At 42.5% G+C, this 27,806-nt stretch overlaps 1 protein-coding gene across 2 annotated transcripts in view; it reads left to right on the plus strand.

Annotated features, from left to right (window-relative positions):
• Positions 1-27,806, plus strand: part of DPP6 (dipeptidyl peptidase like 6) — a 526,589-nt gene that overhangs the window by 43,651 nt on the left and 455,132 nt on the right. Inside the window, exon 1 of one of the 2 annotated variants that reach the window (XM_085050259.1) lies at positions 13,937-14,613. The exons of the other annotated variant lie outside the window; for it this stretch is intronic. Coding sequence (XP_084906385.1) covers positions 14,563-14,613 — 51 coding nt within the window. The 5' untranslated portion in view covers positions 13,937-14,562. Of the gene's footprint in view, positions 1-13,936; positions 14,614-27,806 lie in introns of those variants that run through there. 2 annotated transcript variants of the gene reach the window in all.

Raw genomic sequence — 27,806 nt, forward strand, 5'->3', positions numbered from 1 at the left:
TCTGCCAGGCTCTGTTTATTACCAGAAATGTTATGTCAAAAATACCTTGGTTCCAAAAAGAGTAAATCAACGTCTGACTGGACACTGCTCAGCAGATCTTTGTTCTGCCTCTGTGCTCAGACTTTACCTGTACTGAGAAAAGACCAGACAGCACAGTGGGGCACTTTTGTCTGTCCCTGTGGCAGTGCCAAAAGCATGCTAGGAGCAGCTGATGGCATTTGTAGGGCTCCTGTTACAGTTCTCCTTAAGTCTCCCCTGGATCCCCTGGCAGCAGTGTGAAGCAGAAAGCTGCTGAGAGCTGTTGTGCTGACAAGGTTCAGGGCTTTTTTGCCATGAAGTTGTGTATCTGCACCCTGGTGTGCTAGAAGGTTGTGGTGAAAATCCCTGAAACTCAGAAAGCTTTTTCCAATAGCACTTTAGTTTTCCAGAGCCAGCAGGCTGCTGTTTTCATGCTGGTTTAATATACAGATAACCTGAAAGAGGCATAGAGATTGAATATTATCTGAGCTGCTCTCCAGTCAAAACTAAATTTGGAGGAGAGGAGGAAACCAGCATATCTTAGAGCATCAGGCAATAGGAGGGGAGATATTTCTGGCTGGCTGATTTATTTGTCTATTTATTTCACCATCAATTTTGGAGTTAAAGTAAGTCCCTGGGAAAAATGGGGTAGGCAACAAATGATCAGTGGTGAAAGATGTATGATAAATTACTGTGCCCATGGCTCTAAAGTTCATTTCATGGGCAGCACCTCTAAAATAGGCAGAGGGGAGTGAGCTGCTTGAGACTGAGAAGAAATTAAAAACAGAAAAAAACAAAACAAAACAAAACAAAACAAAACAACATTTGGATATTTGAATGGCGTTTAGGCAGAAAAGGAGGACTACTGTACCAGTGGAGAGCCCACTGATTGCTCTGATCATGGAGGCTTCTCTTGTAGTCTAGGGAAGTCCACCTCATCAGCCTTTGATTTCAGAATGTTCTGAGGAGCAGTCAAAACCTGGTATTTGTCCAGTAATTCATGTCTTGTAGATCCCAGCCACTCTCTGGGAATTTTGTGCTGTGGTGTCTTAGGTTGGACAAATTCTGGTTGCACTGGGAAATGTGTCTGAGGGCAGAAACTGGTGCAGACTCCTCCAGCCAGGAGGTGAAATTGCACAAACATCTCTGCTCAGTAAGGACTTCCTGTGACTTGGGGTTGGGGTTTTTTTATCATTCACAACCAAATTCACTGTGCTGAAGTCGAAATGCATGGAGGTCCTACCCTGAATCCTGTGTTTCCTGAAATTTGAGGTTTCAGGACTCTCTGGCACAGGAATCCTCCACAGAGATGATGCTACAGCTCTGCTTTGAAAGGGTGAGCAAGGCTGGGTGTGGGTATGAGTACACTGGACCCTGCCTGGTGCCTGGAGGAACTGGATGGGGGCTGCTGGGTGCAAGCAGATCTGCACATTCTGTCATTTGATGTCATTTTTTCCCCATTTCATTAGTGAATATTCAAGAACAGAGTGTTCAGGTTAAGACCTGGAGAGTTGCAATATTGCTGGCAAAGCTCTTTCCTTGACTGTAATGACTTTTGGCTTCTAAGTGATATTCTTAGGACAAATCCTGAACATCACAATGTGTTTCCTAACGATAAGCCTGGAACAGAGCTAGAAGTGTCCTAATTTTTCCATGGACTGGTGCACAGAGAAGCTGAGATCTGTGTCCTCATAAGTTATTGGCACTTCCCACCAGTGTTGTAAGTGCACCAACAGGCAAGAATTGCCCTGATCAGCCTCATCTTGGACCTCTCTCCATGCTCTCTGCTCACCTCCAGCAGCTCTTTTAAGCTCTCCCTGGATGCACCCCCAAATATTCCTCAACAGTAGCTTGTCTCAGGCTGGTCTCCTCCTGGAGCTCACTGAACAGAGCTGGGTCTGACCCCCCGTTTCACCTTGATGGAGTTTATCACCACAGCCCTGCTCAGGTCTGTGGGTGATGCCCTGTGGCTCCTGGCTCCTTCTCCCTCAAGGAGCAGCCCTGCTTTTGCTGCTCCCTGGCACTCTGCCCTGTGGAAGTCATAGACATTTCAAGAACAAGCCAATGTCTTGCCTGAGGCCACAGAGCAATATCAGCAGACATGACAAATCCTCATTGAACCATCTTTCTTTCGGGCTGCATCAATTCTCTGTAATTAATAAGATTTACAAACTTACGGCCATTACTTAATTGCTTCTGTATCCATAAAAATGTCACCACATTTTAGTTCCATTTATATTTACAGGCTGGAGTTGTGCAATCTGTGGGGCAACATGCAGATTTCCACTTCATTATAACACAAAGGGTAAACAAATGCACAAATGACTTTGTTAGCTCAGGCCTGAGAATTAAGCTCTAGAGCACTGTAGACCACAGGATACTTTTAATGAAAATTTACTTTTGATAGACAACATGGAGAAAAGCAATGGAAAACAGCTTGGGAAAATGAAAGCAAATGTGAAGGGTAGGTTGATTGTCTTTGAAGACAAGCCAATTAAAAGGGTTTGAGAGTGGATGAGGAGAGAAGGAAGAGAATCACACAGAAATGGCCATGAGGTTGTGCAGCTTCTCTCATCCAGGACTCAGAATTAGTCCATTTTTCTGTAATGCACATGAAAGAAGAAGAAACACCTACGTCCACTTTACCTGTGCAGGAGTCTGGCTCTGAATTCCATTCTCTAAGTATTACAGAGGTGTTGTGTCAACTCAACTGGTAGCCTTCCATTTTAATTTTAAAAACAATAGCTATGGCACTAGAGTGAATCTGTGGGAGCTATAAGGGAAAGAAAATAATTTCTCTTACGTTCCATCATCTCAGCTCACATCTAATTTATTCACTTCATAGACGCATAAATTCACACAGAAGTCAGACTCAGCTGAAACCAGAATAGATGGAGTATTTATTGCACAGGCAAGAGCAGCCTGAGGAACATCAGAAAAAAGAGAGAGCACCACAAGACATATTCTGAGCTCCTGTCTCATAACCACCTTTGATTTCAAATTGTCCTTACAAAGGGGCAAATAGTATAAGGGAAACTGCTTTAACAGACTTCATTTTACAGCTGGCTAGGGAAAAGTTGTATCTCTTGTACCAAGAAATGCCTACCTCGTATTTAATTTAAAAAAAAGGCAATTATTTCAAGAGGAAATAAGGCATAAAAACTGTAATGGTAAATCTCATGCGGCATTTGGAGTTACATCAATTTGCTCCACTCTGACTTTTGGCCCAGATTTGTACGATCTGTTTTGAGTTCAGAAGTTCTTTTCTTTGTGTTCTATAAAAACACAGAACACTCGAATTTCAAGAAGGTATCAAGGATCTGTGTGGAACTGAATGGGAGACAAAAGAGAGTGAGTGGCTGCCTAAGGTTAGGATCTCAATCCACTTCTAACTACAGCAGCAGACACAAGAATATAAATCTTGTCTCTCAGGAAAGTTTTGAGAAAATAATGTCATCTTCTCCATACAAACTGCTTCCAAGCTCTCCTCCTCAACTTTTAAGGATATCTACATGAGTGTTATAGCTGTTGGCCTGAGAGAACTTGGGAACCCATCTCTTTTCTTGTGGGAAGGGCTGAGGAGAGCACACCTCACCCCAGGCTGTGGAGTGGGTGCTGGATGTTGGTTTACAGAGCACACAAATGACCTGTGAGGCACTGTGGCTGCTCAAACTCAGGGCACTGCAGAGGGAGCCCAGGTTGATGTGAACCCAGCTCAGCTTTGCTGGTCACAAATCCCAGTGCCAGTGGGGCTGAAGAGGTACAGAGTGAGGTGAGGGCTGAGCTGAAATTCTTGTGGTTTCATCTGTCGACCCAAATGTCTAAATTCCACTTCCCTCCAAGTCTTCCACTGGTCTTAATTCCTTTTCCTCCATGTATTTCCATTTAAGAGCCACTGTGGTAATATTATTCTGCCTCTTCCCATTTTGCTCCATGCTTGATCTCTGTGTCCTTTTACAACATGTATTTGTTAAAATGTGTGGTTTACATTTTGAATTTGCCACTAATTCCTCCTTGGAGTCAGTGATTCCACTTGTACAATGCTTTTTTTAAAACTACTTTTTAACTTTACAAATGAAAATTGAGATGGGCACAGCTTGTAAAACATCTTGCAGACATCTATTACAGAAACCAATAACTTTTCTTGTAAATATGCAAGTTTTGGTTACAAAATTTTTTAAAAAATATATTTTCGATTATTTTGTGAGAAATGGTAGCCTGATTTTTTTCAGCAGTCTGTACAACTGCACTTGGTGCACCAGCTGTTTCTGGGGCTTATAAGACTCAGCTTCAATGGAAACTAATGGCTTAATAAATTCCTAACCAAATATTTTAACACTAAATTGTTTTTAGACACAATTTGAGGGTTTTGACAAATAAATATCAAAACAAATAAATTTTGATAAATCTCATTAAAATCCACATCCATGGTGTACATAAAACACCTGGTTAAAAATACAGTAGTTGAAAGCCAAGATCAGTGAACCAAGGATATATCCTGTAGAAAGGGTTGATGTCTTATGAACTCTCATGATGTAAAACAGCTGCATTTCAGAACAAAATCCCTCATGAAGAATAATTTTTCCTTTAAAAATTTCAGCATAAAAAGGTGTTCTTATCTGTAAGAGAAGATTGTAATCATCATAATGTTTCCTCTTGTTGTATTCCAAACACTGAACTGCACTGCTTCATTTGTATTGGTATTTAACAAATTGGTTTTGTTTTTCAGCTGCAACAAGGCAAGATAAATTTTGTGGAAAAGGGCAGTCTAATGGAGATGTGGTGTGTAATTTGGATGATGAATTATCAGAGCCAGAGTAGCCTGTGTTGTGGTCATTTTATTGTTCAGTGCAGTAATAGAGTTAAGTTATATTTACATTTTCTAATTATATTTTGTTATGCAAAAAATTATATGTACATAGCCTCTTGCCAAACCAATCACTGAACTCTATTCCTCTCTCAGAAAAAAAAAAAAGACAACAACTAAGACTGAAATAGAAAATGAAATAGATAATGAAAGCCCACTGAAATCACAGAGAGGCTCCACACTGAACTCCAGACAAGCATCCTGCATTTCATCATGGCCATGGCCTTCAAGCCTGCAGCTCAAAGTCTGCTCTGCCAGCAGCCTTGGCCACGATCCCTCGCTCAGTGCTGCTCTGGGAAACACAGCTTTCAATTCCCTTGATTTGGGGATCAGCTGGGGAATGTGCTTGCTGGAGGTGGTGACACCCAAAAGACTGAAGTTATTCTCCCCTGTGCCACGTCAAAGGAGCTTGATGGCAACCCAGGGATCAGGACACAGCAGATGCCATCTTTCCCCCAGACTCCAGGCACAAACCTGTCGCTGTTGAGCAGCTAGCAGAGTAATGAAGGCACCAGTTCTCAGTGGCAAGAAGGAAAGACCTTTATTGCTTTGATTTCATCATATTTATAGAGTTTTCAAAAGTCACCCAGATTGGTTGGTCAGAAGCCTTCCCCTAGGCCTGATTGGCCAGGCCTGCACTGTCCAAGTTCTGGGACACTGTTCCAATAACATCCAAACTTTATCTTTATTTATAAAACACAAGAAAAATTCTCATGGGAAAAGCCTGTGCTAGCCACACAAACCCTTTTCTTTCCAAGGGATGGCTCAAGTTTTGGTTCTCCTTCCATGCAGGGTGGTCTCTTGGGCTGGACACTCACTCCACTGAGGCAGAGAAGGACCCCAAAGTTTTGAGCCAGGGGTATTTTTTCTCATACTTTTCAGCAGAGTATCCCAGGAAGCTGCTCTCTGCACCCCTGTATTGTGGCAAAATGATGTTTTTATTCATCTCTTTGGACACATTAGGTCTTCCTAAGCTAACTGAGAGTCTACAGAGGTTCCACTCACCTTTCCATAACAATAACTGAATTTCCTAAAACCCCATATATATCTATATGTCTTTGTAAGTGAAGGATGGCATAATCCTTTTTTTTTTTTCCAATGTGACTTCTAGAGCTTTTTCTTTGCTGCTCTCCAGGCATTTGTTGCAATGAACACCATTTTCCTTACTTAGCTGTTTCCCCACTTTTAAATGACTGTGTCTAAATTAGACACAATAGGGTGGATTAGAAAGATATTGAGAGGATGTATTAATTTATGATTCCAGGTAAAATAGAGCTTCACCAAAATAAAGTCCAAGGCAGGTTTAAACTTTGGTTCTTCTACCCCAAGGCTGGCAACCTTGAACTAATTCCTAAAAAAATTAATAATAACTTTTCCAAAGTTCCTTTTGATTCCATTAGGAAAAGTTTTACCTCCATATTAAGCACAATTGTCTTTAACTGAAGGCAAAATGTTGACGTAAATCATACATTCTGTATGCCTTGTTTTAGAGCTGAAAACTAACAAAACTAATTAGATCCTTGACTATTCTTCCAAAATATATTAGGCATTCAGAGAAAAACTCTTGGTCTGTACCCATCTTACTAACACTGGAAAAACAACAATTCTATTGTAATATTTTATATTATTGGATAGATGTCAGGGCCCTCTTTGCTCCAACATCTTATAAATATGATAAAGCATAGGCTCTACTCTAGAGAGTTCACACATTCATAAACTCAAATAATGAAAATTAAGTGATTGTCACAACAGATTAACTAAATACTTGACTTTGGAGAACTCCAAAACACCATCCTAGTAATTGGTTCACACCAATAGACAAGATTACTTGTGGCCATGATATGAATTTCTTCAAAAGGAAAGAAACTTAGATACCTGGCCTCAAATAATTAAGAAATTAGCTTACAAAATACACCTAAGAATAAACTGTATGTTATAATGCCTATATAGCAATATTTGGTCACCTAATGTACTAAAATTCCACTGAAATTCCACTCCAAAGTAGAGAAAAAAATATCTGGCAGTGTTGTAGTAACATCATCCAAGAGCAAGAAGCATTATCTTTGCCCTCAAGGTGGAGAAGAACTCAAACTGAATTGACAGGCTTATATCAGCCTCTCATCATTAAGAAAAGGAGTAATGCAATTAAATGTAGTCTTATTTTGTTGAAATATTTTATGTCAGGCACAGGGTGTTCTGAGGTGATACAGATAATTAGCAGAGAAATTTAATCATCCGTATCACAATGAAAGAAAAAAAATTGGCTCTTTAATCAAAAGATAGACCCACCTGATCTGAAATGAGAATGTTTCAGTATGTCTTGCAGGCTAGAAAGCCTAGTTAAAAATTAATGGAAGTTGGCAAGCATTAAATTATCTACCTAAAAGATCCTATACAGCAGGACGCCTTCTGAGCAATGTGCCATCTCTAGGGCTTGTGCTAAACAGAAGGTTCATTTGTGGGTCCAGATTTTCTGCTTGACTTCGTGGGAACTGGGCTATTTCACACCAGTAGAGCTTGACCCATGGTGGTGTTGCACCTTGAAGGAAAATGTATGGCTAGACCCTGGCTGCAGCTGTGGTTCAGTGGCAGGACTTCTGTTGGTTTCAAGGGGATGAGCTTGCTTGGCTCTCAGTGCTTGGCATTTTCTTGGCAATATGTGGGATTCTTCTTGATTCTTGGACTTGTGGTTTTGATATCTTTCCAACTTGGCTGGAATCACTGTCAGGAGTGAACACTTGAGTGAAGGAGATTTTGATGCCTTTTGCATTCTCAACATAATTGTGATTAAAAAATGTAACTGTCAGAATGGTATTGAAATAAAATTAAACTCGTTTCAGAGGATGAAATCTGTTGCATAACAAACTTTCAAATGTTTACCACAAGTCTGTCTTTATTTTCATTTCAGTGGTAATGAAAAAACCTTAGCACATATGTTACTTTCAGCATATTATATTCTAGTTAGGCTTTTGTGTGGTTTGATGCATTTGGTTTTAAAGCTTTGCAGTCTCCACTTGTACTGGGAGAAGCTTGGTGGCACAGGATACTCTTAATTTAACAAACACAATGGGATCCATTTGTTAGGCACTGGAACTGGTGGAGTCCAAATGGAAATCCAAAGTACATTTAAAGGTAAGGATACTTGCTAGAAGAGATTAATGAGGAGTACATCATTCTACAGCAGAACTTGTAGCTTTTGAAGTATAAAAAACTTCAGCTCTGATTAACCAGAAGTGGTACTTGCCTGAAAAGCAAAGTGTCATGATGCTTCTTATTAGCATTTTCCTGTTACTACTAGTGAGTCTAATGATTCTGCCCAGATTTTTGTAGCATCCCCATGCATTTAAATTTCATACGCCCAGACATGATGCAGAAATTATATTCTGAATGCTTTTCCTCCTACTCTGAATCCCTTAGCAACTTCAATTTCATTCATGGAACAGCAATTATTTGAACTCTGTATATTTTTAGCTTTTATTAATGGAGTTTAAAAGCTAGGAATGTGAAAAAACAAGAAGCCTTAAGGCAGAATCTATACTTATAGTAGAAATCCTCCAGATTTTTGCCCTCCTGCAGCTGTCAACATTGTTTCATGCTTTGGCTGCTCTGCAGAGTTTATCTGCTGCCTGTCTTAGGAGGAAACCTAAGAGTTTTAGGTACAGAGTACAGAGTACAATTTAGTACTACATTTGATGCTGTCAAAAAAATAAAGTGGAGAACAGGTCAGTAATAACCTACCAAAATCTAAGTAATAAAAAAAAAATTAATCAAAATAGATATAATTCTAAAATTCATTGGATTCTATCATGGATTCTATCACTTTTTCCTCAGGAAACAGAGGAAGTTGTCTGAGATAACATAATTTCCTTTTTTTCAGACTCTGCCATTTTTGTTAACAAAGATGGCTTAAGCACCCTTAGCAGTAAGAGCTAGCAAATATTAACTTTTTAACAGCAGCTGCTCTGTTGTTATTCTAATCTCTTGAAGAATTAGTGATCCTCAGAAGTAAATTTTAAATTTATTTAACAGTACTTTATCTTTCTCTCCAATTTCTTCTCTGGAAGACAAGCCAAGACTTCCTTAGAAGACAAGACTAGAAGCTGAAATTTCTTGGGCAAAGTTTTAGGATATTAGGAGTAAAGATTTTCCAAAGGAGACATGTAGCTTGGCTTGAGCAATGAAATTCTCGAAACTGATCCACTCAGGAAGAAAAAAAGGTTCCTTGCTGTAATTCTCTGGGGCCTTTTTTCCAGTGTTGTATTACTAAATACTCTTATGGAATATATTTACTATTACTAAAGCTGTTTCTCACTTATTCAGGTTTGCACAGTGTAACACTCAACCATTTCATTTGGGATATCACAAATCCCATTCCTCTTGAATATTATAATTTAATAACAAAGCAAATACTTCAGATGATCTCTGCCTCAGCTGTTAACTCCTTTTCTTGGCACTCCTTGGACTACATCTGTGGTTCAGCTTTGGGACCTCACTACACAACTGATACAAACTGGAGCAAGTTCAGCAGAAAGCCAACAGGATGGTCAGGGGCTGCAACACTTAATCCTTGCAGAGAGGCTGAGGGAGGTGGATTTGTTCAGCCTGGAGAAGAGATGGGTTTGGGGGGATCTGGCAGCAGCTTCCCAACTTTTTTGGGAGGTTGTTGAGAAAATGGAAACAAGCTCTTCACAGTGAGGTGTGGCAGGAGGATGAGAAGCAACAGGCACAAATTGAAACAAGAATAATTTAGACTGAAAATCTTTATCCCTGTGAGAACAGTCCACTATTGGAATAGGTTGCCTTGTGAGGCTGTGCAATCCCAATTCCTGCAGGATTTGAAGACATGACAAAGCTCTGAGAGGCCTGGTCTGACCTCAGAGCTGACACTGTTTCAGTAGACAGCTGGGCTAGAGACATCCTGAGGTCCTTCCAGTCTGAATGAACTTCTGATCTCAAGCATTTGGGTTGGGTTCCCCTCCACCATTTCTACTGGAAAGCACCAGCTTTCCTGAATGCTTGACAGAAAGTGCAAATCAGGCTCCCCTTGTGCTCAGCTCAGACTGGTGAAGGGAAGAAAATGGTAGTCACATGAAAAAAATGATGTGCTGGGGACCTGGGTCTGGTGGGAGGCAGAGGAAGGGGAGAATTCAGAGCAAGAGAGTCATGTAGCTTAGCCCAATCTTAGAGAAAACAGTCTTGAAATTAGGCTGGACAAAAGCCTGAGCACAGGCTTATGGCATCAAGCCAATAGGTAGAAGACGGGAAACTCTCAAAAGGGTCTGACTGAGAAGAAAAAGCCATTTGTTGTGTTTTGAAAACACAAATAGTTTCATTGGAGACAATAAAAAGTAACCTTAAATTAAGGTGAGGAAGTGAAATCCTGATACTCTTAGAACCGACTCAGTACAACAGCTGTTGTATTTGTGGTCTTACATCCTTAAAAGATTTTTCTTTCAAAATATTGAAAAAATGAATGCCTGTGCTCTGCAGCCAGCTAATACTGTGTGAAATTAATTCTTCCCTTCTATTCAGAAGGACTGTTCCTAGGCTTGTTTGGAGAGTGAGGAGAGTCAGCATCAAATGCATTGAATGGGTTTTATTTGATAAAATAAATTCTCCCACTCTCTTATCAACATGGCTTTAAATAAAGTATTGTGAATAGGATGTAAGCGTTGTAGCCTGTGTTCCTGCTCAGATAAAGAAAGTCAGCTGCAGAGTACTGAAACCCACAAAGAATAGAATATCTATGAGGCTTTATTTTCTTTTCCTATATCTCATTCTGTGAGAGATGTGAGAAAAGCACATTTCCTCAAAATGGCCTATAGAAATGTTGGTGGATGAAGATGCCATGTTGGTTTTGTCATAGTACCCGAGGTGTGGAGGTTTTCTCTGGATCAGATTTAAAATGAAAACTTTCTGATTTCCCAGGGTTTTCCTCCTGTTATGCACCTTAGATACAAATGGGCAGCTTGCAGAAAAGCCCATTCTTATACAGGGATTTCACTTCAGACCTTGCTGTTAAGATGCAGCTGAGTCTGGGCTGAACCTTCCCACATTTATATCAAAAGTAGCTCTACTGACAAATGAGGTGCACTGAGACTAAATCAAGGAATGCAAAAGTAATGAATTTTCACATTTTCCCTCTGAGGAAAAGCCTGATATGGTGAAGAAACATTTTCATGTTTTATTGAGGTTTCCTGGGATAGATCTCTGGTCTTAAATACAGAGGATTTTTAGCTACTTAAATCATACTACTTTATTAGGTCCCAGGGTGATTGTCTGTCCTTCCATATCATTCAAAGGAAGCAAAAAAAACATGTTCCCTACAAAAATGTGGAAGAAATTTCAGATCATCTTTCTACATTCACCATGTCACTTCCTAACCATAAAAAACCTGATTCCTTGTTCAGTGAGAGAGTTTGTTGCAGCTCTAGTGAATTTCCATTAAAGTGACATGGAGAACATCCATCAAGAAGAAAAGCTCAAAAGATGTCTGAATGGTGGATGACAGGGAGTCCAGTCGGGTTAATGCACTTGAGGGAGTAGTGTGGTGGTATCACTTGTAGCTGTCTTAAATGTCCCAAATCTGAAGGACAGTGTCACAGACTGCAGTAGAATCACCTGGCCACAGCCTGGGGAACAAATCTGCAGCATGGCTGAAGTCTCAGACTTCTAGATCTGAGACTAAGTCTCAGCTGTTCCACTAGCCAAGCAAAAGCAGTTCAGAAGTGAAAATTACCAGCCAAGATCATGATCAGCAGAACCTGAAGTCTTTGGGAACATGAGGGATGCAGTTTTGGAATCACCTTAGGAAGCAACAGGACAAATAATTTCTTAAAGAGACGTTTTAATCTGTAACAAAAAGGGTCACTCTGTCCAGAGTGCTGTGACCCTTCAGGCTGGAAGGGGCCTCAGGAGATCTCTAGCCCAACCTCCTGCTCAGAGCAGGGTGACCTCTCACATCAGATCAGGGTGACCAGAGCTTTATCCACTCAACTTTTGGAAACTTCCAAGGGTGGGCTCTGGTCCTGAAACTTTTCAGAGATCAACCATTCACTACGTCTTTTCTCGAAGTGTCAGATGAGTCAGAAAATAAGAATTAGAAGCTGTGAACAAGAATTCTCTCTCATAATGTGTTTGGTATTTTTCTACAACATCATCAGTGTCACTTAGCACAACACTGCAAAGCACTTTTGTTTCCTGTTTCTGGAAGCCTCTGGATTGTAGGGTCAGACTTCAATGGCAGAAGTGGAAACACAGTAATGTACAAATTTTGGCCAAATGGACCCTGGTTGGTGTTTAATAAAAGAAAAAGCCCTGGGTACTCTCAGTGGTGAAACTAAGCATTTTGCCAGTAATCTCAACTTTAAACAAAGCTGTTTTAATCAAGATAATTGCTACTTTCATGCCAATAGTGCATAAATTAAATATGAAATAAAAATAAGGGATAAACACTGTAACTGCATTATGACAAAGCTGAGGTAAAAATATCCAAAAACCCACTACTGGCAGAGTTCAATGTCTGTTGAGTATTTCTGTTGGTGTATGAAGTCATGCAGGAGGCAAATGGGGTATGAATGCAAAATATACATACAGGTATATTTTGCATTCATAAGTAATAAAAACACCTAAGGGCAAAAACTGAGATGGAACAGGGACTACCTGATAAAACACCAAAATCAAAGTACGAGAATTGAGACCAGAGTTTAAAGAACACAATGAAGAACTTGCTGCTCAAGATGGACCTTGAGTAAGAGAAAAGCAATTGCCAAATAAAGACAAGGGAGAAAGTAATCGAGATCTTCAAGTGAGGGGTGAATCAAGATCTTCAAGTGAGGGGTGACATTTTTGTGAAAGAAAAGCTCCCACAGGTAATCCTCAAAGGTACCAGCATCACCTGCCATTGGCATTTCTCACAAGTGTCTTGGAATCTCACTTCTCCCGTTACCATCTTTTCTGAGATACCTGCTTAACATCTTGGGTGAGATTTTTTATTGAAATACCTTTCAACAGCTGGGTGCCTTACAGAAAACTAGAGTGTGAGCAACACTATGGGATTGCACATGTTGTGTCCTATTTCTAGTGAACACCCATTGCCTATGAAGTGAAGATGCTGCAAACTGTGAAGGACCAGAGTTCAAGGTGCTATAGGTGGGTGTAACAAATGGACCCATGGACAGGTCTGCAGTTCCCTTGCTGGAAAAGGAAAATAAGAGAGAGAGACCTTTCGGTTTAGCCATTGGCTTGGTTAAACCTTGGATGACAAGAACAGTTTCTGGTTTTTCTTCTTGGTTTCCCTGCTCAGATATTAAGCAAATCACTTCTCAGTTTGTTCTCTCCTTTTTGAGTGAGCGACATGCAAAGCAGTCCTGTTCCTGCCGAGTGAAATCGATGGGCACCTAATTCTCCTGGAAATGCAATTACTTCTGGTGCATCAGGGAGACACAAAAGAGACTACACTCCACAAGGATTTTTTTTCATGTCTGCAGGCTGAGGTGTAAACCTCCGGGATGGGTGGCAAGGCTCTGTGCCCAGCAAGCTGCACCAAGGCGAGGAGGGACCACGTTCTCACAAGGGCAGCAGGATAGCATCGTCTTCCAGCGGCTGCTCCAGCCACCTGTGGGGCAGCGCAGCTGAGGCACTGCAGTGACAGCCATGGGAAACCTCTCCCAAGTGTGGCACCGCTGGAAAGGCACAGAGGCCATACCGGGTTCAGCTGCAGCCCGGCGCGGGCGATGCCCTTGGCTCTGCATTTCCGAGCCCCGGCATCCCCCTGCCCGCTCCTGCGGCGTGCGGAGGGCTCGCCTCGGATCCCAAACCCTGGCGCTGGGACAAGTCCCTGGCAGCGCCCCATCCCCCGGCAGCACCCCTGAGAGGGTGCTGAGAGGGGCTAGGGGTGCGGGGGGCTGCGGTCCGGGGCGCAGCCATGGTAACGCGCCGAGCATCCCCCGCTCCCCGCGGCAGCGCCGTGCCGTTCCTATTCCCCACCCTCCCTGCACCAGCCGTGGCCTGGCCGGGGCCGCGCCGGCTCAGCCGGTGAACAGTTAACGCCGGAGAGGCGGCTCCTCTCCCCACACCCTCCCCGGTTCCTGTTGTAAAAAGCGTGTGTAACCCCCCGGGAGAGCTGCGAGCCGGGCACGGCCAGCGGAAGGGGCGACCGCCCCTCCGCCTACTCCAGCTCCCCTCTTTTTTATTTATTGCCCCCCACCCTTCCCTATCTCTGCAAGTGGTCTGCGGGGTGGGCTCGGCTCGGCTCGGCGGGACCGCCCGGCCCGGGGCGGCGGCCGGGCATGGCCGGGGCGGGGGGCGTGTGTGCGGCTCCCTCCTGCCCACCCCGCCCCGCCGGCTCCCGCAGGGCAAATCCTGGATCCGGGTGCTGACAGGGCTGGGTGCCCCCGCTGCTCCCGCCTCCCCTCTCCTTTGACAGGGGCTGCTTGATTTTTATTGCCTTTTTTTTTTTTTTTTCCCCTTTGGGTCAAAAGGAAAAATATGTATTGAAAGGGTGGGGAAGGAAAAGATAGGAAGCAGGCACCCTCCCCCTCTGCTGCTCGTAGTCCCCTCCACTCCGCACCAAAAAGAGCCATCGCAAGTGCACGCCAGTTCTTCACTAAAGTGATCCAGCCGCTGGATTAAGTAACTCTCGGGGAGCAGCACACGCACGCACACACACGGCAAAAATGAAGGAAAAGGCAATGTTTCAAACGGCTAAAATGCAAGGAAACATGATGGTAAGTGGCTGCTGCTGGCGCCTCCAGTGACTGTGAGTAAGTCGGGGCTCCCCGCTCGGCTCGGCGCTGCCAGAGCCGCTCGCCGCCCGCACGGTCGGTGCGGAGCCGCCGCTGCTGGGGCTGGGCTGGCCGGGAGACAGCCGAGGGGCTCTTTGCTCGGTGTCCGTGCTCCGCTCGGTGTCTGTCCCCCCAGAGAAGGGGTGGCGGGTGATTTCGGGGTGCTGGGGTGTCCCCTGTGCCGGGGAGCTGGGGCGCAGCGCGGGTGCGGAGCTGGGGGCTCGCTGGGGCTCCGCGCCCCGGCACGGCCAACTTCGCCAAGTTGATGACCACGATGTGTGTGCGTGAGCTGGGGGCTGCGGGGCTGCCTCGCCTTCCCTCCAGTTTTACTACTGGCAACATTTGTCTTGATGCCATTTAAAAAAAAAAAAAAAAAATCCAAACTACTCGGGATGCCTTTTCCATAATTCCCCTCCTCCCTTAAGGAAAATATAAAAGCATCCAGCTGCTCTGCCGGAAGAAGTGCTGGTTGCCATCTTGTGCTGATGGAAATGTATTGGTGTGTTTTGCCTGCTGGCTTGACCCGCTGGGGGCGGCGGGGCTGGGGGTGCTCGGGGCCCCGCACGCTGCGGCTCCGCAGCCGGGAGGAGCTCGCTGCGGTGGGGTGGATGCAGCGCAGCCCGGGAACGGCCGCAGGGCGCTTCGCCTTAAAACCAACTTGTTTCAAATAGCCTGAAGCTCGCAGAGGCTACCTGTTGGTCTCCTGTCCCCTCTCTGCTCAAGCAGAGTGCTCCTGTCTGTGCTTTGCCTCCCCTGTGGGGGGAAATGCTAATATTTAATGCAAAGGTAGTGTCTGTTTCTCTCATGCCTTCTGTTGACGTGTTCAAGGAGCAGCTGAACTATTCGCCATCCTTTAATCAAGTTCTGTAGTAAAATGCTTTGCTGGCTTTTTAAGGAAGTGCCTCCTTTCCCGACTCCAATAATATTGCTTTTTCCAGCAGTAGTGTTTAAGAGGAAGGTGCAATGCTATGTGACCTGTGAATTCAAGTAAGGGAACTGAACAGGAACTTCTATGAACATTTTTTTATTCCAGAAGAATTGCACAGCCTGTGTGATTGCACCATGCTCCTTTTATAGTGCTTTTTACATGCCTCGGAAATATCTAGTGCTGGAACTTTTTAAACGTTGGGAAATTTAGACTACTATCTGCTTAAGCTACTGATCCTAATGGTCATAATAGCCTTTGGTTAAGATAGTCTCTGTCAGTAAGAAAAAATAATGAACCAGCTGAGATGGCATTATTTGATTTAAGTACAGGGTGAGCCCAATTCACATACACAGAATGTGTAAAATCACAGAATTAGTAAAAACCTCTTGCACATTTTCCTTGCTAGTCTGTGAAGTCAGGGAATGGGGAGTAGGCAGGGATTCCCCCACTGCCACTCAGCACAGGGCTGGGATTTCAGGCTGGTGCTTCCAAGTCTGGCAAAATGGATCCTCATCTGCCCAGCTCTGCTGGTGAGTGAAGGCTGGGTGATCGATCTGCACACAGGGTGTGCAGCAGGATCTGTCCACACCTCAAACCTTCAGCCACAGACAAGAGTTTTTGCCTCTGCCTCTGACACGAGCAGGATCTGCCCCCTCAGGCTGCTAAGTCACAGTCACTTCTGTCACTTGGGGCAGTCTCCCTGGACTTGGATGCAAGGTTTTCCTGGGGAGAACTCATTTTTGAGACATTGGGAATGAAATTTAAAGACAAGGAAACTGTTACATTGGGACAGGTGGTTCCTTTAAAGAATGTCTGGTTTTTGGGCCACCTTAACCACACACAGCTGGTTTCTGTGTTAATCTGGTCTGTGATTGCAGCTGACTCTGCAGTACATTTAAGCAAGAGTTAAGTTTAGGTGACTATTTGAGCTTTAAGGTACTTGAATGGATGTTATATTTCTTCAAGATAGTATTTAGCAGGCGCAATCCTGAAAACTGAGCTACACTTTTGATGTAAGTTCCAACAAGTTCAGCCTACTATATTCTTTATCCTTTTCCTTAAACTGTTTTAAAATACTATTTTTACTTTTTAATCACTTTTGTTACAATTAAAAATTAGAATCCTGAACTACTCATGTCAAAACCTATGCTGGGGATGTCCTCCCTAGTATACCCAGCAGTGATACATGGTTGGGGTGTGTGGAATCCCAGGAGTTGCATTACATGTGCCTTACATTAATTTCCTCAGCAGGATTCAAAAAGTCATTGAAAATTCAAAGCCCACCATGACTTTATTTTTTTTGTTTGTTTGTTTTCTGGCAGTTTTGCTGTTGCTTAGAATCCTGACAAGCATCTAACTATGTATTGATTTTTCTTCTCTTTAAAAATCTTTGTTAAATTGAGCTATTTCATTCCTAAAATAATGTGACAGCAAGTGATAATACTGACACACTGGTCCCTGGCCATGCAGTGGACCCTTTTAAAGTGTGGTAATAGCTCATGGAGTCACTACACCTGTGATTTCTTTATTACCTAATTAGACCAGCAAAAAATGAAGCCATTCTTGTGACACTGAGATAAATGTTTTTATCCCTGTGGCAGTATTTCACCAGGGCTTTGTTTGTTTTTTTTTTTAAACAACAGCATTTACCTGGAAAGGTGCCCATTTTTATTTTACTGCTGTATTTCCCATTCATCATTTGAGCCAGGGGAATGCAACTTACAGAAATAGCTCAGGCTCTTACAGTGGGATTTCTCTTAATTCTCCACAAATGCTGTAGGGAGTGATTAATACACAGTGGTTTCTTCTAGTAACAGCTGACATACCCTTGAGTTTTCCACAGTGTTTTTGAGGTTAATATGCAACAATATGGTGTGTAGATAAATGTTCATCACGTTTGGAGGGAAATTTAATGCACTTGCATTTTATCCTAACTTTAGGAATGGCTATGTAATTTATTTCATTAAAATTTTCCAGTCCTTTTCCTTACACATCCAGTTGTCAGGTCAAGGACAATAGTGCCAGCTACGCGTTTTATTCCACACTTCCCTGTGTCTCCCTAGGGACTGATCTATCATGTACACAGGCTTTCTGTTTGTTTGCTTTTAATGGATTTGCAAACAAATGTATCCAAAAGAGCTGTTTGGAAGAGGGCCTTTACAGTAGTGCCAGGTTCTTCTCTTACAAGCACTCATGCAAATCCCAATTTGTTAGAGGGGCAATTGCAACAAGGGTAATAGGAGCTACTACCTTTGGTTGTAGACAATTGGGTGAATGGGAACAATGAGCTTGGGGGACTGCAGAGGGGTCTTGAAGGCAAATTAATGTGCTGTGTGTGAGCAGGCTGTTAATTTGGCACACTTAGTGGTCAGTGAAAGCACTCCACTCTGTGTTAGAAGGATGTTGCTGTGACACTCATCCTGAATTTCACTCTAACCTGCAGTTGCTCGATTGTTTGGAAACTGCCAAGAGAAAACGTGGTGGATGTGTCATGTTTCTGCTTTACTCTGATGAAAAATGTGTGAATAGGGCAAAAGTGACGGTCTGGGTTCATTGAGAGGACTTGTATAAGAATCTGGAGATGTAGATTTTCAGCTTGACCATTTAAATTCCAAATCTGATGGCTGCAGTTTTGATGTACATGTAAAAAAACCCAAATAAAAATAAGCCCAGTAGCAACTCTTATCCCCTTGGAAGTCTGCAAGCACCTCTGAGGCCTCAGAGAGCTCAAGGGTACAACTGACATGAAGACTAAGCTACTCTGTCATCCCAGGAGTCTTCCTGCTCTTCCTTGAGAAACACAACTCTGGTGCTTCTCAGGAGCAATAAATTCTTCCTAAAATAAATAAGACCTTGGTGTTCCATTGTGATGTCCCTCATTTGCCATATTTTACTTACAGGTGTGTATTTTGCAGTGTTCCATCACATGGCACTAAAACATGGCGAAATTCTTCTCAGCCAAGAATGCAGTTGTCCTATCATGGGCTAAAGAAGCTGTGTAAAGGTTAATTTTTCTTGAAACTCCCACACTGAAGTACATGGTGGAGTTTCTGATCCAGTGAAGCTCCCTGCTACTTTAGCCTTCCCTCTGTCTTATATCCAGCTTGACTTAGAAGCCAAATGCAATCCAGATTTTGTGTACTATTCCTTAGCTGTCTAGTACCTCAGCTGAAACACAGAGACCCACAGAGCTGAAAGCAAGGAAACTGTGGTGGCAGCTCCTAGGTGAGCTATCATGACTTCAGCTGAAGTTTAAAGCCAGGCAGAAATTCAGTTCCTGATACTACAGTAAGAATTAAAGGAGAAAAAAAAATCTCTGAGTCTGCTGCTGCTTAGTGAAAGGCAAGTTGTGTTTTCAGGAGTGTAACATCCTGGTGTAGTTTTTGGGTCAGGCATGAAGGGGAACAAGAGTTCCCCTTTGTTAGGATAATAGTGCAGCAGGCAAACAATTCATGGGAGGTACTGGAATTGCTGCATTGTGGGAAAGCTGTGAGATATGCTGAGGCTGTTCTAATGTCATGTTGCTAGTTGGTGGAAATTAGGAATTTGTACATTTAAGGTGGCATGGCAGAGAGCTCCACACGCTCTGTAGTATCCTAATATTGTCCATGTAGTGTAGTGTCCTCCTAGATCCATCCTTAGGGGATAGAGAAGTTCAAAGCCTGGAATTATTAGGAATCCACTAAAGTTGCAGGACCTGTGAGAAATTCCTGGTGCCAGGCTGTCTCAGAATAACTTTGGGAGCCGTGTGAAACACTCCACGTTGCTGGATCTCTATTTAACACTGTGAGATTGAAGGAGGGCATGTGGTCTAACTTTAATTTTCACTGTCAGAAGGGTTCAAAATCTTGAATCTGATGTTGCTCCTCACACCTCCATCTTTTTCTTCAGTACTCCTCAGCAGCTTCTCTGGTTCCTCTTGCTTGCAAGGAAAAAGGTGCACTTTGTGTTAATTCCTCCCTTCCTCCTCTGAGTTGTCAGACAGTACACAGGACAGTCTATCCCCTCCCTCTCTTTCTGAATCTTTTCACTGCTTTCCCAAATAGTAAAAGAGGAGAAGTAGAAGGGACTGTTATGATTTTAGTGAATGACAGCTGAGTGGGTGGCTGTAGAGCCCTGAGCAGCAACAGAGCCACCGAACTCTCTGTGCAGTAGGGAAGACAACGTTGCATTCATCTGTATTTGAGAAGGTAACATTTATTCATTAATGAAGTCTGGATTTGCTTGTAAAGATAAATACAAAAAAATGTAAGTTTTGTAGATGTTGATGGCCTGAGGCTTTATTTGATGAGGAGAGTTTCTCTTTCTGTGCTGTGGAGTGAGTCTTTCAACTGCCAGCAGATAGTTCACAGCACGTTTTGAGTGTCACTCTTGTATATCTCGGAGGTCTCATTTCTTGGCAGAGCTTTGCACTGTCTCAGTATTGGCTTAACTGACTATGTAAAGGGGAAAGGAATAGAGAATCCTGCCCAAGAACACCTCTGGTTGGTACAGAGCCCTCAGTACCAACAGGCTCTTTAATGCAGCTGACAAAGACAAAACAAGATTCAAAGCTGGAAGTTGGAGCCAGAGCATTCCAAACTAGAAGATGAAGTGCCCAGTTTGTCCAGTGAAGGTGATGAACTGCTGGAACAGTCTTTGTAGGAGTGTGATAGTTCTTCATTAGAGGAAGATGGGCACAGGATTCCTCTGACTAAACACTGGCTTCTGCAGTATAGACATTTATATCTAAGTTAGTCAGCCTGGTCTCTCTCTACAAATTAGTCAGTGGAGTCTGGGGCATGATTCATCCCATCTCCATGTAGATGTGGAAAACGGGCCAGAGTACCTGCACTCTTAAATGCCAGCTTTTCTCCATTGACTCAAGGAATTATGGGGTACAAGCTGAACCATAAACTCATACCCTGCAGATATTTAAGTGATGAGTCTGTCTGTTGCTTAAACATAGTCATAGACATTCCAGGGCATCTGTAATGAAACTGAGCACCCTTTCCAACCTCTGCTGCTATGTGAGACAAGAGTTACTCAGCCCATCTGACCAGGGTTTGTCAACTACAACTGCAGTGGCATGTGAGGATAGATGAGCTCCACATTTGGAGCTTTGTTTTTCCCAGGTCCCTGCATGCTTGTGCAGAAGCTGGTCCAGTCTCCCAGCAGCACAGCCCAGCTGTAGCAGGAGAGGAGCTCCATCTCAGCAAAATGCCATCTTGTAGCAGAAATCTCTTGGTCCGTGGTTTGTAGGTACACACTGAGCTGCCCTAGAATATTATAATGCACCCTTGGCTTTAAAATTATTTAATCCAAGTGGTTAAATGTCATCATAAGTGCAATATGAGGATTTATTCTTCTAGGTCTGTGTTTGCATGCATGCTGTCTGCACAGTATTGTACTACACAGTGACTCACGTGAGATTAACAAGCAAAGCCCATTTATTAAATTGTTTTATGTACTCTAAATCTCATGTAATCCACTAATGCATAATGCTGTCACTTAGTAAGCTTGGCATTCCTTCCCAATGGAGCATTGCATTTAGCAAGTTCCCACAGTATTCAGTCCTATTGAAAAGGCTGCAGTTGAGAATGCAATTTTAAAAATAAATCTAAACCATTAGAGCCTGAATGCTAACAACACACTGAGAACTGGGACCCAGCTGTAGCATGCATTCACCTGTAGATTGCATGGATTTTCTATCCTCTTAAGGACTCTGTAACAAACAGACCTTGCACTGTAGCAAGGAAAGTTGGCATTTGTAGTGCCCTGTTGCCCTTGGAGTGAATTATCCAGAGTAAGTCAGAATAGTTTTGCAAAGCTCTTGCAAAAACTGGCTTTGTGCATCTGTGGAGATATTGGTGAGGTCCTGGGAATTTCTGCAGCACCTGTGTAATGCTGTGGGCTGGGAGGAAGTGTGTGCCTTGCTGGTGGTTTTGGAGCACAGAATTTTCTCTGTGAGTTCTGTATGCCCACAATATCCTCTTCATTGCTATAGAAGTGAGGAATGGGAACAGAAGCAGTGGAATTTTCTTGATCAGGAGGAGAATATGTGTAACTGGATCTGGGTCCAGCCCTCAGCTGTAAATAGGTGGTTCCCGAGCTGCACACTCACAAGGCGCAATAGAAGAATGGCAAACTCAGTGCACCTGCAGCAGCCAGTTCAGGAGCTTGTTTGTGACAAATCCTCTTTCATAGTGTGACTCAATGTTTCTGTGAAGTATTCCCACCATCTCGTCCCTCATTACTATGGAATAATGACTTAAGGGGTTATCCTGATGTACACAAATGTCCAATCAAAGCAAGAATGAGAAAACAAACAATTCAAGGCAGTGGGATGAGCTGCAGTGGTGAGCACTGCATGCCCAGGTCAAGCACTGGGTGATAAACGGAGTGGTCAATGCTGTGGAAAATCCCTCTCAAGTTACAGGGAATACTGGCCAGAAGATTTTGTCAACTCAGGCATGTGTAGACAGACTTGGCATGAATTCCAGTCACATATTGCATAGCCTCATTTTGTAGTCATTATTCAGCACTTACTCAAGCAAAACTTTTGCCAAACTTAATGGGTTTACTACTCCTGCTGAAATGAGTAAGAATTTTGTCTGAGGCTCAGGTGCTTTCAGATCTGAGTCTCAACACATAACCCCACCATGTTCAATTTTTAGAAGAGAACAACAGTGAAATACACTGCAGTTGACAAGGGGGGAAAAAAAGTGAACTGCATGGTGAGAAAACAAGCAGAAGAAAAGAAGAGTGAGGTGGTTAAGGCAAGCACTCTGAGTTTTTTACTTCATCTCATTTTGTAAGTTGTCCCCCATGGAGAACCCCATGAGCTCCTCAATCAGCTGTTCCCCAGAGCATACTGCATGCCTGCACTCCTGTTTATGTTTGTTTTCACTGATGATGTTAAACTGGAAAACATGCTGAAAATGAAACATTTTTATTTGCTTATCATTTGGGACTGACGTTATTAAAAACGCGGAGAAAAATTGAAATTATAGCTTGGCATGTTTTCTGTAAATACTGAGTAGTTCTTCTGCAGCATATGATATCACCGAAGTAACCTAGAAATAAGCTTGTATTGCTTTTTTCCAGTGCCTAATTATAAGGATGTAAAAAATATGCTCATAATAATGCCTTCTCATCTGGCTGTGAGGGGGCTGAAAGTACCACTTATGAAGATCTAGTTTGTAAAGCAAGTGATTGTAATGCAGGAATATGACTATTCATGAGCTCTGAGTTTATTGACTGTTAAAAACTGGATCTGTGGTCTACATGAAGGATGTATAAAATGCTGTGGGTAGAGCAGTAATTCAGAAATTAATTGTAGTTCATATCAGTATGACTGAGCCTTTCCTGATCTCACTGTTTGGAGTTATTCTCAGGGAAGAGAAGTTCATATTATATTCCCTGTTGATTTTATGTTATTCTCTGTGCATTTTATTTCATTTGCACTAACCATGTATATTTATATCTACTTTCATAGTGTTAAAAATTTGTTAAGGAAGGTTTATTTGGTTGGATTTGGCCATTCTTCTAGGAATCAAAATCTATAAGTAATTCTATGAATTTTAAAACTAAAATTTGCTCCTCTCTGTTCCACTATCTTGGGTTTTACAGATGCACCTTGTTTTCTTTTTCGGTTTTTGTGGTTTTGTTTTTTTTTTTATAAAGAGCATCTCTCCCTATTTTCCAACTCAAATTTTAACAGAATTGCAGTCTTGGAGGTAAAGGAGGCTGTTGGTAATATCGAAGGGTAGCAAATAAATCCTATGCAACAGCAATTAAAGCAAAAATCACGTCCTCTGGAGGCGTGCTCCTTGTTATGTTCCCTGTTCAGCAGCGTACTTAAGCACCTGTTTAACATTAATGGTAAGCATATGCTTAAATGTTTCTGCTGACTTGGGAGTTGTGAGAAGCCTGCCTTGCACACACAGGAGTCGAGCAGCCCATTTTCCATCTGTGTGCGAGCCCAGAGCGTGGTGCTAGCTGAGCATTTTCCAGGTTAATTAGATTGGCATAACAAGATCCCTGGTGGACTCTGTGCAGCCATCAGCTCTTCTGTGCTCTCTGGCTATCGGGAGCTCTGCTTCGAGTTGTGCATCTTGTGCTGGTAACTGAAACAGAATATTGCACTGTATTTCACCAGTGTGTTCAAATGGAAACAGAATTGAATGGATTGCAAGTACCCCATAAATACAAATTTGGCTCTATATTGCTAGCATGAATATGGTGCATCCTTCAAATGCACAGTGTCTACCAAGGACTATTTATTTTACAGAGCTACCAATAATGCTTATGCTTTCATGAATTATGCATGTATTTGTCCTTAAACCTCACCTGCTTGGGATGTGGAGTGTTTAAGATTTGAAGCTGGCTGCAAGTATAAATTGCAGATATTTTTCATAAAATATAATGTCCTTATAGTTTTCTTTGCGATATTAGAGTCCGTCATGCCTGTGTCTACAATAAAATAAAAAAAAATGGAATCAAAAGAATTCTAATTCAGTACAGGAGGCGAAAAAATGAGCTTGATGCTCAAGGGTCTTGCAAGAAAAGGCAAAATTATGTGAAGTCAAAGGTGATCTATTCATCTATTCAATAAAGCAAGCAAGATGAGATGGAGTCATGGAAATCCGTCTATGGAATAATAAGGGGGTTATTGTAAAAATAAGGGAGTTATTATTTACCAAACGAAGAAAAGACAATGACCCCACAGGATGCCTAGAAGCAACTTGCCAAAGTGTAAAAATGCAGCACTGAGCATCACATTGTCTATTCAGTTCTTCTGATGGATTAAAATGAGGAGAAAAAGCACACACTTTTAGGGAGATATTAAATAGATGAGGAGGAGTATAATCATTTTACCTGAATTCAGTGACACAAAATTTAGTTTTCCAGTATTTTCAGGGAGAGGCTGCCTTGGTTTCCTCCAGTTTCCCCTATTTTCACCATTTATACAGTTCTATCACATTTGAATTTCTAGTTTCTAGAGAGTTCCCTAGTATTTAATTTTCACATTCAGGTATGTTGTTTGGTTTTAGCCTAACCCCTTAAGTTTTTAAAGAGTTATATCCTAGTGAAGCATTGCATATTAGCAGTGCCATCACCAAAAACATTAAGACAAAGTGGGCTGATCTGCAGAATGGTGACAAATGGCTGTAGTGCTCTCCTGAGCTCTCTGCTTCTGCTGTAGTGAAGAAGACACATTTTGAATAGATGTGACTGCGGAAAGGCAGAACAATGGAAATACTGAAGGATTTGGGCATTTTGCATTTGTGTAAGGAGAAGTTTTCCATCTTCTGCCACAGTCTGAGTCAATCCTAAATTGATAGTTATTGATGGCTGCTAACATTCATTGCCTGCTCGCTCATCTTTGGGTGCTGTGGGAGGAACAGAGCCCCAGCTGCATAAAGAATTGCTGTGAACCAGCTTGTGACCACTCAGGCACTCTCTGGAGGTGACTAATTGCACATCACTTGGCAGGAACCTCCCTTCTCCCCAAATGGCTTCCTTGTGTCTGGAATTGAAATAATTTCTGTGGGCTTTTTTCAGCTTGAAGAACAGGATTCAGTCCTGAAAGATGCTTTTGTTCTGTGATGTGCTTGTTGCTGCAGGGGTTGAGGCTACAAGGCTGTCTGAGGCAAGTCTGGAGCAGAGAGCAGAGTAGGAGGGAGGAGAGATGTGTCCTAGGTGTGAACCATCTCTGTGGGGCAGGCCCTGGAATGAGCTGTCTTTGTGAACTTGCCTTTTGCAGGGAGCTATCAGCATTGCTTGGAAAGCAGCTCGGGGGTGAATTGCCACGTGTGAAGCACAGACACTCAAATCCTGGCTCCTGGAGTGAAATAAAGAGCGAGTCAAATTTGTAGTCAGGACACATGCAGTCTCCACTTGCTGGTAGAGTCTGTATGTCAGGGAATGTTGCAGTTTGTGAATTCATGCATAGGCACATCAAGAACTTGCAGCTCCTAGGATGTGTTGGCTTGGAGGATGCATAGCTTAGTTCTCAGCTGTCTAAAGTGAGCATAGCGCAGTGTCATTATTGGAGAAATTCTGCTTGAGGCTAGGAGAGTCCATTGGATCACACAAGCTAAGCCCAGTAAACACATTTGCTATTTGAAAAGTGAATTCATTTATTTCTCTTGTGCCTTGTAAATGTGCCTTGTAAATGTGTCAGACTGGCACATCCACTCTGCTGGATTCTGTATCTTGTGCTTTCTCCTTTTGAAGATTCCCGTAATAAGCTGGTTTTCCTCTCATACAACTAAACATGTGGAGACTTGTAGCAGAAATATTAACATTGGTATGAATGAAATGCAGATGCAAATATGTTTCTGTAAACACTGGAAAAACAGTGAAATAAGTGTGAGAAGAATGACATGTGCTGGTAACAAAGAACATTGTTCCCAGCAACAAAACAGGAATATGCTGTGCTGTCAAGCTCAAAAGGCCTGAGCTGTGACAAAAGTCACAGTACAGGCGTCTCCCCAGCACAGGACCTCACTTTCTAAGGACACTAAAAGGCCACAAGGTACTAGCACATTGTGTGTGATCACAGTTCTTCCTCCTGTTATGCCATTAATGAGCTACACCAGCTGAACCAATGTGTATTTGTCAGCCATACTCCATACAAACAAAATCAGCTACTGAGCTGCAACCTCATTAATACTTAGGAATGCCTAAGCAGGCAAGATTTGGAAACAAAGGACCACCTGTTCTCAACTGTTGACTAACAAAAACTTTAAAAGATCTGCCAAAAATCTAACTTGTCACTACCAGTCAAGGAAAAGTGCGTGTTGTAATGAGAACTTAATGGTTGATATCCCTTGTCTGCTGTGGCACATGCAAATCATCTCAGCCAGACTAACTGAACACACATCTTGGTGTACTCAACAATGTGATGGATGAACTCTGAGACAGAGTGAGTGAGAGGATAAAACCAACCTATTCAAATTTTTCTAATAAATACCATCTTCTTCCATAAAGTCTTGTTATCCTCATTTCACATGTGCTCAGGAACAGATGTTGGTCATTTTCGTCGTGCTAACAGCAAAGTTACATTCTGGTAGGTCACACACAATGTGGGAATGGGGGAAGGACACATCTCCTGACTTCCCCAACCATGTGATGGCACTCATACCAGTGAAAGATGTGACTGGAAAAGATGACAGCAGGGTGGTTGGGGGCTGTCAAAATCTAATGATGGAATGTGTTAAAATAATGAAGCCAAGTGCATTTCCAAATGTCTGAGTCTATCATGCCTACACCATTACCTTTATCAATCAAAGCTGTAATTTTGTCAAGAAATGAAATTGGATTTCTTTGATAGGACCTATTTTCCAGAAATCTGTAAAGACTAACATTAATTATGCTGCTATCCTTTAATCCTTTATTAATTGACTCCCATTCCAGCTTTACTACTTTTCCATTCTTAGAGTCCTTCTTAAGGGAGATTCACCAAGCTGTGTAGTTTCTGTGTGCAAATAGGACATTAGTTTTGGAAAGGCTGGTTGTAAATGATGTAAATCATGAGAGTAAAACCAGCAAGGGTGAAGAGGAGATGCAGGGAGACACTTTATGGCACGAGGTGAGGCAGAGCACCATCAGCAAGAAAGTCTGAGATTCTGCGGCATCAGTAAAACAGAGCTCACACATCTGTGAGAGGACAGGAGAGGGTGAGGCAGCTGTTATTAGTGAAAGTCCTAAACAATTGTATTGTTTATAAAACACTTTGCAAGCAGTAGGAATGTGTGCTGAAGGTATGAGGAGAGGCAAAAATGGTATCAGTGATTCTGCAGAGAAACAACTTCATGATGAGGAGAAAGGCATTAACAATTAGTTACAGCAAGGACAGACTGGGGTGAGAAGCAAGGGAATATTGATGGGTTCTGTGTATGCTGTGCTGGAGTGGAAGTATATGCCATGCAATCTGACTGAAAAGCCTGTGCCACATTGCTATGATGTGGAGCAACTGAAGAAGTTGTTAATGCAAATGTGTCCTGCCACGGGGAGAAAAGTAAGTCTAGAGATTTGACTATAAACGAGAGTAAGGACTAACCTATGGTAATGAAATGCAAAGTAACTGATCAAAATTCAGCATGTTAATCTGAACAGTAAATCTTTTATATGAATGTGTCACTTGAGCCCCATAGTCTACACAGTTTTCTTCTCACAGTGTATGTTGCCCTTGATGTCCACTGTGATTGAAGACTGTGGT

Source organism: Lichenostomus cassidix, chromosome 2, assembly GCF_008360975.1.
Source record: "Lichenostomus cassidix isolate B80296 chromosome 2, HeHo_3.0, whole genome shotgun sequence".
Taxonomy (NCBI): domain Eukaryota; kingdom Metazoa; phylum Chordata; class Aves; order Passeriformes; family Meliphagidae; genus Lichenostomus; species Lichenostomus cassidix.